This window comes from Nomascus leucogenys, chromosome 6 (assembly GCF_006542625.1).
Source record: "Nomascus leucogenys isolate Asia chromosome 6, Asia_NLE_v1, whole genome shotgun sequence".
Classification (NCBI taxonomy): Eukaryota; Metazoa; Chordata; class Mammalia; order Primates; family Hylobatidae; genus Nomascus; species Nomascus leucogenys.
The window spans coordinates 58,491,428-58,503,568 of record NC_044386.1 but is presented as its reverse complement, the minus strand read 5'-3'; the positions used below and the strand labels follow the sequence as shown (position 1 = coordinate 58,503,568).

Genomic DNA, 12,141 nt, shown 5'->3' with positions numbered 1-12,141 from the left:
ATAAAGAGCTAATTTGTCTTTTATTTTTTTTTTTTTTGAGATGGAGTCTCGCTGTGTCACCCAGGCTGGAGTGCAGTGGCGCGATCTCGGCTCACTGCAAGCTCCGCCTCCCGGGTTCACGCCATTCTCCTGCCTCAGCCTCCTGAGTAGCTGGGACTACAGGCGCCCGCCACCACACCCGGCTAATTTTTTGTATTTTTAGTAGAGACGGGGTTTCACCGTGTTAGCCAGGATGGTCTCGAACTCCTGACCTCGTGATCTGCCCGCCTCAGCCTCCCAAAGTGCTGGGATTACAGGCGTGAGCCACCGCGCCCGGCCATAAAGAGCTAATTTGTCGAAAGAATAAACAAGATTGATAGCACTAGCTACATTACCAAAGGGGGAAAAACAGAGAAGATCCAAATAAGCACAATCAGAAATGACAAGGATGACAACTGATCCCACAGAAGTACAAAAGATCCTCAGAAATTATTATGAACACTTCTAAGCGCACAAACTAGAAAATCTAGAGGACATGGTTACATTCCTGGAAACACACAAACTCCTAATATTAAACCAGGAAGAAAGTGAAAACCTGAACAGACCAACAACAAGATTCAAAATGGAATCAGTAATAAAAAACCTACCAACCAAAAAAAGCTCTGAACCAGACAGATTCACAGCCCAATTCTACCAGCTGCACAAAGAACTGGTATCAATCCTACTGAAACTATTAAAAAAAAAAAATGAGGATGAGTGGCTCCTCCCTAATTCATTCTATGAAACTTGCATTAGCCTGATACCAAAATTTGGCAGAAACACAGTAAAAAGGGAAAACTTTGGGCCAATATCCACGATGAACACAGACACAAAAATCCTCAACAAAATACTAGCAAACCAAATCCAGCAGCACATCCAAAAGTTAATTCACCATGATCAAGTAGACTTTATTCTTGGGATGCACAGTTGGTTCAACACATGCAAATAAAAAAATGTGATTCACCACATAAACAGAATTAAAAACAAAAACCATATAGTCATCTCAATTAGATGCAGAAAAAATTTTTCAATAAAATCCAACATTCCTTCATGATAAATACCCTCAACAGACTAGGCATCAAAAGAACATATCTCAAAATAATAGCCATCTATGGCCAGGCGCGGTGGCTCACACCTGTAATCCCAGCACTTTGGGAGGCAGAGGCGGGCAGATCACCTGAAGTCAGGAGTTCCAGATCAGCTGACCAACATGAAGAAACGCTGTCTCTACTAAAAATACAAAATTAGCCAGGCGTGGTGGCACATGCCTGTAATCCCAGCTACTCGGGAGGCTGAAGCAGGAGAATCACCTGAACCAAGGAGGCAGAGGTTGCAGTAATCCGAGATCGCACCATTACGCTCCAGCCTGGGCAACAAGAGCAAAACTCTGTTGCAAAAATAAATAAATAAATTAATTAATTAATAAAAATAATAGCCATCTATGACAAACCCACAGCCAACATCATACTGAATGGGCAAAAGCTAGAATCATTTCCTATGAGAACTGGAATAAGACAAGGATGCCTACCTACTCTCACCACTCCTACTCAACATAGTATTGGAAATCCTAGCAAGAGGAATCAGGCAACAGAAAGAAATAAAAAGCATCCAAATAGGAAAAGAAGAAGTCAAACTATCTCTCTTCACTAACAACATGATTCTATGCCTAGAAAACCCTAAAGATTCCACCAAAAGGCCCCTAGAACTGATAAACTTCAGTGAAGTTTCAGTATACAAAACCAATGTACAAAAATCAGTAGCATTTCTATAGACTAATAATGTTCTAGCTGAGAGTCAAATCAAGAACACAAGCCCGTTTAAATAGCCACCAAAAAAAGAATGAAAAATAAATGAAACACCTACGAATACAGCTAAGCAAGGAGGTAAAAGATATCTACAAGGAGAACTATAAAACATTGCTGAAAGAAATCAGAGATGACATAAATAAATGTTAAAACATTCCATGCTCATGGACTGGAAGAATCAGTATTGTTAAAATGGCCATACTACCCAAAGCAATTTACAGATTCAACACTATTCCTATCAAACTACCAATGTCATTTTTCACGAATTAGAAAAAAAAATTCTAAAATTCTAAAATTCATATGGAACCAAAAAAGAACCCAAACATCCAAAGCAGTCTTAAGCAAAAAAGAACAAAGCATCACATTACCCAACTTCAAACTATACTGTAAAGCAACAACACAAACAAAACAGCACGGTACTGGCACAAAAACAGACACACAGACCAATGGAACAGGTTAGAGAACCCAGAAATAAAACCACACACCTATAACCATCTGATCTTTGACAAAAGTCAACAAAAGCAAGGAATGTGGAAAGGCCTCCCTATTCGATAAATGGTGCTGGGATAACTTGCTGGTCATATGCCGAAGATTGAAACTAGACCCCTTTCTTTCACCACATACAAAAATTAACTCAAGATGAATGAAAGACTTAAATGTAAGCCCTCAAAGTAAAAAATCCTACAAGAAAACCTAGATATACCTTTGTTGACATTGGCCTTGGCAAAGGCATTTTGGCTAAGTCCCCAGAAGTAACTGCAACTATAACAAAAATTGACAGGTGGGACCTATTTGAACTAAAGAACTTCCACAAAGAAACCTAGAAACTACCAACAGAGTAAACAGACAACCTACAGAATGGGAGAAATTACTTACAAACTATGTATCCTCCAAAGGTCTAATAATCAGAATTTATAAGAAACTTGAACAAATGAACAATAAAAAACAAATCACCCTATTTTAAAACAGGCAAAGGACAAAGTGAAATATTAAAGTATTCAGAGAAGGCCAGGCGTGGTGGCTCATGCCTATAATCCCAGCACTTTGGGAGGCCAAAGCAGACAGATCACCTGAGGTCGGAGTTCAAAACCAGCCTGACCAACATGGAAAAACCCCGTATCTACTAAAAATACAAAATTAGCCAGGCATTGTGGCACATGCCTGTAATCGCAAATACTCAGGAGGCTGAGGCAGGAGAATCCCTTGAACCCGGGAGGCGGAGGTTGCAGTGAGCTGAGATAGCGCCATTGCACCCCAGCCTAGGCAATAAGAACAAAACTCCGCCTTAAAAAAAAGAAAAAAAAAAGTGTTCAGAGAAAAACTCACCAACCTAGATTCTGTACCCCCCAAAATTATCCTTCAAAAGTGAAGGAGAAATAGACTTTCTCGGACAAAAATTGAGGTAATTTTTTGGCAGCAGACTTCTCTTACAAGATATGTTAAAAGTTCTTTGGAGAGAAGGAAAGTAATATAGGGTAGAAACCCAGATCTGAAGACTGAAAAAGTGAAGGCAACATAATAAATTATCTTATGCTTAATTGATCTAACAGATAACAGTTTGCTCAAAATAATAATAGCAACAATGTACTGAATTATGTATGCTTATATATACATTTTGTGCATATAAATATATATATGCTTATGTATGCTGAATATATATGATGACTACAATGATATAAAAGACAGGAGGGAGAAATTAGGATCATTTTATAACAAGAAAATATCTTCACATTACCTTTGAAGTGGTATAATGTTATTTGAAAGTGGACTTGGATTAGTTATAAATCTGTATTGCAAAATCTAGGGCAATCACTAAAAAAAGTAAAAACAGAAGTATAATTGATATGTTAAGAAAGGAGAGAAGGCCGGGCGTGGTGGCTGTAATCCCAGTACTATGGGCGGCCAAGGTGGGTGAATTGATGGAGGTCAGGAGTTAGACCAGCCCGGCCAACATGAGACCAGCCTAGCCAACATGGTGAAACCCTGTCTCTACTAAAAATACAAAAATTAGATGGGCACAGTGGCACGCATCTGTAGTCTCAGCTACTTGGGAGGCTGAGGTGGGAGGATCACTTGAGTCCAGGAGGCAGAGGTTGCAGTGAGCCGAGATTGTGTCACTGGCACTCCAGCCTGGGCGACAGAGCGAGACGCTATCTAAAAGCAAAAACAAAAACTACAAAAGACAGAAAAAGAGTGGAAGACAAAAATAATAATAATAATAATAATAAACCAACAACAGGCTGGACACAGTCGTGCACACCCTTGTAATCCCAGCACTTTGTGAGGCTGAGGTAGGAGGATCACCTGAGGCCAGGAGTTGGGGACCAGCCTGGGCAACATAGCGAGACTCTGTATCCATCAACTTTTTAAAAATTAGCTACGCATGGCAGCACACACCTGTAGTCCCAGTTATTCAGGAGGCCAAAGCAAGAGGATCACTTGAGCCCAGGAGTTCAAAGCTGCAGTTAGCTATGATCACACCACTGCACTCTAGCCTGGGTGACAGAGTGAGACCCCATCTCAAAAAAGAAAAGAAAAGAAACAAAGAACAAGACAACAAATAGAAAACAATTAACAAAAATGGTAGATATTAATCTACCTATACAAACAATCACTTCAAACATCAATGGTCTTAATGTACCAAATAAGAGACTGGACAGACCAAATCAAAAAACAAAACCCAATTGTATGCTGTCTACAAGAAACTCACTTTAAGTATGTAAATACAAACAAAGTAAATGGATGTAAATTATATACCATACTAATACTCAAAAGAAAGCAAATATTGCTATATTAATTTGACAGAGCAGGCTATACGTCAAGAAAAATGAACAAGTACAAAGAAGGGCATCATAGCCAAGCACAGTAGCTTGCACCTGTAATCCCAGCTATTCGGGAGGCTGAGGCAGGAGGATCACTGAGGTCAGCGGTTCAGGACCAGCCTGAACAACCTAGTGAGTACATCTCCAAGAAAATTAATAATAGTAATAATAATAAAAGAAGAGTATTACATAATGACAAAGGGGTCAATTCTCTAACAGGCCATATACTATGTGCCTCATAATATCTAGAAACATGCATGCATCTAACAACAGAGCTTCAAACTACATGAGGTAAAAGACAATAGAACTGTAAGGAGAAAGATGAATGCACTATTATAGCTGGAGACTTCAAAACTCTTCTATCAGAAATGAACAGATCCAGCAGCCAGAAAATCAGTAAAGACATAGCTGAACTAAACAATATCATCAATTAACTAGATATAACTGACATCTATACACTACTTAAACCAACGACAGCAGAATACACATTACTCTCATGCTCACACAGAATATTCACCAAGATAGATCACATTCTGAGTGCTATAAAACATACCCTAACAAACTTAAAAGAATAGAAATCATACAATATCTGCTCTCAGAACACAGTGGAATTACACTAGATATCATATTAGAAAGACAACTGGAAAAATTCTGAAATACATGGAGATTAATACGACGCACTTCTAAATAACACATGAGTCAAAGAACCATCATAAGAAGTTTAAAAATATTTCACACTAAATAAAAATAAAAACATAACATCAAAATTTCTGGAATGCACTGAAAAAGGAGCTTGAAGGGAAATTTATAGCACTGAGTGCATGTATTAGAAAAGAAAGATCTAGGCCAGGAGCAGTGGCTCACACCTGTAATCCCAGCACTTTGAGAGGCCAAGGTGGGCAGATCACGAGGTCAGGAGATCGAGACCATCCTGGCTAACAGGGTGAAACCCCGTCTCTACTAAAAATACAAAAAATTATCCGGGCATGGTGGCAGGTGCCTGTAGTCTCAGCTACTAGGGAGGCTGAGGCAAGAGAATGGCGTGAACCTGGGAGGCGGAGCTTGCAGTGAGCCAAGATCACACCACTGCACTCCAGCCTGGGTGACAGAGTGAGACTCCGTCTCAAAAAAAAAAAAAAAAAAAAGAAAAGAAAGATCTAAAATCAATAACAAAGTTTTTACTTTAGGAAACTAGAAAACAGAAAGCAAATTAAAGCAGAAGAGAAGAAATAACAAAAATTAGAACAGAAATCAATCAAATTAAACATAGAAAATCAATAGAGAAAATTCGGCCGGGCGCGGTGGCTCACGCTTGTAATCCTAGCACTTTGGGAGGCCGAGGCGGGCGGATCACGAGGTCAGGAGATCGAGACCACGGTGAAACCCCGTCTCTACTAAAAATACAAAAAATTAGCCGGGCGTGGTGGCGGGCGCCTGTAGTCCCAGCTACTCGGAGAGGCTGAGGCAGGAGAATGGCGTGAACCCGGGAGGCGGAGCTTGCAGTGAGCCGAGATTGCGCCACTGCACTCCAGCCTGGGCGACAGAGTGAGACTCTGTCTCAAAAAAAAAAAAAAAAAAAAAAGAAAATTCAAAATATTCGCAAAAGACCTATATGATAAAAGACTGATATTCAAATATCTGAAGAATTCTAAAAACTCAAGAGTAAGAAAACAAACAACCTGATTTTAAAATGGGCCAAAAACTTCTGACACCCCACCAAAGAAAATATACAGATGGCAAATAAGCACATGAAAAAGTGCTCCATATCACACATCATTAGAGAAATGCAAATTAATGACAATGAGATGTCACTACACACCTATTAGCTGGCCAAAATCCAGAACACTGACAATACCAAATGCTGGTGAGGATGTGAAACAACAGGAACTCTCATTCACTGCTCATGAGAATGCAAAATTATACAGCCACTTTGGAAGAAAATTTGGCAGTTACTTACAAAACTAAACATACTCTTATTATCAAATCCAGCAATAATGCTCTTTGGTATTTACCCAAACAAGTAGAAAACTTATACCCATACAAAAATCTGCACAGCAACCAAGATATCCCTCAGTAGGTGAATGGATAAATGAACTGTGGTACCTCTAGACAATGGAATATTATTAAATGTTAAAAAGAAATTACCTATCAAGCCATGAAAAGATGTGGAGGAAACTTAAGTGCATATTACTAAGTGAAAGAAGCCAATAGTGTATGATTCTAAATATATGACATCTGGAGAAGGTAAAATTAAAGAGAAAGTAAAAAGATTAGTCATTACCAGAGTTTAGGAGGCAGGGAAACAGTGCACAGAGGATTTTTAGGGCAGTGAATAAATAGAGATGGTTCCTGACATACGATGGTTCAACTTACAATTTTTCAGCTTAAATGGGTTTATCAGGACATAACCCCATCATAAGTTGAGGAGCACCTGTATACACATAATGGTGGATATATGTCATTACACATTCGTCCAAACCCACAGAATGTTCAATAAGAGTGAACCCTATTGCAAACTATGGGATCTGGGTGATAATGATGTATCAATGTAGGTTCATCAATTGTAACAAATGTACAGCTGTGGGGATGATGATACTGAGGGAGTACATGCATGTGTGAGGGCAGGCAATATATAGGATACCTCTATACTTTCCTCTCAATTTTGCTGTGAACCTAAAACTGCTCTTTTTTAAAAAGTCTTTTAAAAATTAGGGAAAAGAGCAAATTTAATATTTGCCTATCTCAGGCTGGGCGTGGTGGTTCACACCTTTAATCCCAACATTCTGGGAGGCTGAGGCAAGAGGACTGCTTGAGCCCAGGAATTTGAGACCAGCCCAGGCAACATAGCCAGACTCTACGTCTCTACAAAAAAACAAAAAAACAAAAAAAAATTAGCCAAGTGTGGTGGCACACACCTGTGGTCCCAGCTACTCTGAAGGCTGAGGCCAGAGGACTGGTTGAGCCACAAGATTGAGGCTGCAGTGAGCTGTATTTGGGCCACTGCACTCCAGCCTGGACAACAGCGTGAGACTTTCTCTCAAAAATAAATAAATAAATAAATAAATAAATAAAAGATTTGCTTGTCTTACTTCAGGATTCTACATGTGTACCAAATTCTATTGAGACTAGAATGGAAATCTAACTTTTTTAGAAGTACTGATGGTTCCTGAGGAACCATCATTTTACTATAGAAATTACTAGTGATCAGATTTGAAATCAAAGGAGAGAAGTTTTTTTTCTCTTACAATGGCACTGCAAATCTATACTTTTTTATTTGAGACAGGGTCTGGCTCCGTTGCCCAGGCTAGAGTGCAATGGCACCATCTTGGCTCACTGCAACCTCCGCCTTCTGGGCTCAAGCGATTCTCATACCTCAGCCTCCAGGGTAGCTGAGATGACAGGCACACGCTACCACGCTTGGCTAAATTTTGAATTTTTTAGTAGAGATGGGGTTTTACCACGTCGCCCAGGCTGGTCTCAAATTCCCAACCTCAGGCGATCCACCCACCTTGGCCTCCCAAAGTGCTGGGATTTATAGGCATGAGCCACCGCACCTGGCCTAAACTATACTTATTAAAAAGAAAAAAAAGAACTGGTGTATTCAGATACAGCACAAGAGATCATGAAAACTGAGAAAAAAACAACAAAAACATTTTGTAATAAAAATAGAAAGTGGAGAAGTGAAGATTGGCAGGATATCATTACAAAACATTCATTTAAAGTTGGAGAAAAAGGAATCTAACAGATTAGAATGGCAATGACCACCTTTGCAGTTTCAAAGCAAATAAACTGAAAAATAAAGGATGAAGATAGTACAGTTGCAAATGGAGAGGGCGAAGAGACACACATAAATGTTTATACAGAGATGTATCTCTGAACAATGCTGTGAATAAAAGGATAGGCTTAATAAATTTTAGGGCTGTACTTATTAGGAACACTTTAGAGAATAATAAGGTATAGAAATACTACCTAATAGGCTTATAAATAGATAATTTAGTTTATAAGTAGCTAAAACATTCAAATACATTTGTAAAAACCAAGTAAAATTCAGGAGTCTCGGCCAGGTGTAGTGGCTCACGCCTGTAATCCCAACACTTTGGAAAGCCAGGACAGGAGGATTGTCTGAAGTCTAGAGTTACTCGCCTGGCCAACATGGTGAAACCCCATCTCTACTAAAAATACAAAAAATTAGCTGGGCATGGTGGCACCCACCTGTAGTCCCAGCTACTTGGGAGGCTGAGGCAGGAGAATCGCTTGAACCCGGGAGGCAGAGGTTGCAGTGAGCCGATATTGTGCCACTGCACTCCAGCCTGGGCAACAGAGCAAGTCTCCATCACAAAAAAAAATAATAAATAATAAAATTCAAGAGTCTAGCTTGATTCATTAGAGAATTGCAGGTTACATCCAGAATATTTCTGAAAGCTTTGAAAAGAGAGTAATCTGATACAGCAACATGGGGGAAGGTCACTCAGAAGAAAATATGGGGTGAAATGCTAAGGCCTTCACACTTTAGGGTCAAAGAGAAAGGAATATACTAGTAATGAGAGTTTTGCCTGAACTGAGAAAATCTAGGGTTGTTAAGTACAGAAAAGACTGCGAGAAAGAAAATTGAGAACTGAGGGAATGTGAGAACAGACAATATGTGCATTTTGAGAAGAGGAATTGATTTATTAAAAGGAACAAAATTAGGGGCAGGTCATCATAAAATATCTTTTTATCTTGTTAAAAAAAAAAAACACCGCGGCCAGGTGCAGTGGCTCATGTCTGTAATCCCAGCACTTTGGGAGACTGAGGTGGGCAGATCATGAGGTCAAGAGATCAAGACCATCCTGGCCAACATAGTGAAACCCCATCTCTACTAAAAATACAAAAATTAGCTGGGTGTGGCGGTGTGTGCCTGTAGTCCCAGCTACTCAGGAGGCTGAGGCAGGAGAATCGCTTGAACCCCAGAGGTGGAGGTTGCAGTGAGCCGAGATCGTGCCACTGCACTCCAGCGTGGTGACAGAGCAAGACTCTGTCTCAAAAAAACAAAACAAAACAAAACAAAACAAACAAACAAAAAAAAACCTTATCCCAGCTATCAAAAACTGAACATCAATTTAAAAATCAACTAATCCTATAAAGGGTTAGCCTCTGGTTAAATACTTTTTCCTTACACTCAGCCTTTTCATTGGGATCATTCAGTAAGAAGTCATTAGGCCAACATGACAGCAAGAGCAGCTCAGCTCCATAAAAATGTTATCAGAACGGTCCAGATTACAAAGCACCCTCAACAAAATGAAGCTGTGAGGAATAAGTATGCAGAAGGCATAAGTTAGGAAGCCAAGAGAAGAGAGTCAAGGACTGCCTCACTGAAATAGGGACCAGAAGATTAAAAATCAATTTATTTTTGGAAAATGAAGGGTTCTTAAGAATGGTTAATGTGGTTATAAGCAGATAGGAGAAATATTTTAGTTAATAACATGAAAAATAAAATACAAGAAAAGGAGAGAGCTAGCATCCAAGGGTCTCTAACTCATTCATAAAAGGTACTAAACTGATCTTCAAGCTTTATCAAATAGAATCCTGAGTAAACCATAGACAAACAGGAGAACCTCCTGAAGAGGTGGCAAAGCTGTATCCTGCCTCACCTGGAAGCATCTCCTTGGGGCCAAGTAGGAGAAAGGTGAAGTGGCACTATCCACACCAAGCTGATGCTGACATACCCTTCATGGGCTTGGCTGATAGTAAAACAGGTATCCTGGGATCTGCGCAACCCAGGAAGATGTAGCTCTGGCGATACCTGTTTGTAGCCTCTATACCACTGAGTTGAGAACAACAACTCAAGAGAAATGTGGAGAAAATAGAAAAGGTCAGAAAAAGAGAGAGCCATCCTTTTACCTATTCTTTCTTCTCCAATTATTTATTTTTCCAGTATTGACAATAGGTGTTAATTTATCCACTGTTTTCCTGATTTACCATGTTGTGGAGATGCTAAGTTTAAGCTAAAAATTACTATAAAAACAGATCTATAATTTTACTAGCATCATTCTCTAATCAAATGAGCCAACTGGTAGAGAAACTTGGATATGCTTGGGGCAAAGGAAAATGATCATCCCTATTTAATTTTGTTTCAGATCAAACATTCAAATATCAGTGATATCAGAGAGTATGTCATTAAGCTGAAAATACAAAGGTGAACACAAACTAGCAATGTATTCAGGGTTTTATGCCACTGGATTCATGTCAGAAAAAAAATTATTCATTCTTGTAATAAAAACAAATGGGGCCCGAGTAGTAAAATGGACTTCAAAAATGACGACAGGGCCAGAAACAGTTATTCTCTGAAACTGAAGTTAATATGAATCAACACATAATCAACAGTATTATTTTTAATCCATCCTGCAGTGTGATTTGAAGGCAGCTTCCTTACTGTGATTAAAATATATTTAACATCCAAAGACATGGGTAGAGACAACTCAGAGGTATCTGTTATTGGTAGTTTAAAAAAGAAAGGCAAATAGCGGACTTATGACAATACTTTCCAAAGCAGTAAAAATTCTGCTAATTCACACTCTCTCATCCTTACTCCATGAAAAAGAACTCCCAAAGCCCAATTATTCTAAGTAATTACATACTTCTACTACTACTAACTCGTTATAAAATTTCCAAGAGAAAAATGCTCAGTGTATTTATACCCAGCTGACACCAGTACATTCAATTAGTACCTAAAGAATGTAATTAAGGTTCAGGAAGATACAAATAATTATAAATTATCATACAAATCATAAATTGTATATTCTACAAAGGGCTTACCTTGCAGCTTTTTCAAAACAGCAACTTCCATTTTCAGAACTTGTTTTGGTTGTTGAGCTGATTCCACCTTCAGTGCAACATTTTCCCTGGTGAGCATGTCCAAGGCATCGTAAATTTCTCCAAAGCCCCCACCCCCAATCTTTCTCAACTGCACAGAAAATAAGAACACATACACTCAAAATTACTAGAAGATTCTAACTTGAAAGCAATTGATCTCTTATATTTAGAAAATGTATAATTTTACAATCTGTTTTTTGATAAAGTATTTCAATATTGTTAAGTTAATTATGTATATGCCAAGAAAAAAACATACGCCTGAAAATAACATCAAAACCTTTCCCCACAGGTTTATCCACAACAAAGTAATGAAATTATTTCACTCACAAACAATTTTAAAATTTGGTCAACAGCCAGCATCAGAAATGTCACCAACAATACAGTATTTGAAAGAATCACTTCCTGCAAATGCCACTCAACAACCAGATTTGTTGTTTTAATTTTAAGGAAGACTTTTTAAACTTTTTAAACTATGAAAACTGGCTGAGTGCAGTGGCTCACACGTGTAATCCTAGCACTTTGGGAGGCCAAGGCGGGCGGCTCACTTGAAGTCAGGAGTTCGAGACCAGCCTGGCCAACATGCTGAAAGCCCCATCTCTACTAAAAAATACAAAAATTAGCCAGGCGTGGTGGCACATGCCTGT

The 12,141-nt window shown here is 39.0% G+C and overlaps 1 protein-coding gene across 3 annotated transcripts in view; it reads right to left on the bottom strand.

The window, feature by feature from the left end:
• Positions 1–12,141, bottom strand: part of TTBK2 (tau tubulin kinase 2) — a 182,220-nt gene that overhangs the window by 122,926 nt on the left and 47,153 nt on the right. For 2 of the 3 annotated variants that reach the window (XM_003266784.4, XM_030814219.1), the window contains exon 3: positions 11,441–11,588. The exons of the other annotated variant lie outside the window; for it this stretch is intronic. In XM_003266784.4, coding sequence (XP_003266832.2) covers positions 11,441–11,588 — 148 coding nt within the window. The remainder of the gene's footprint in view (positions 1–11,440; positions 11,589–12,141) is intronic. 3 annotated transcript variants of the gene reach the window in all.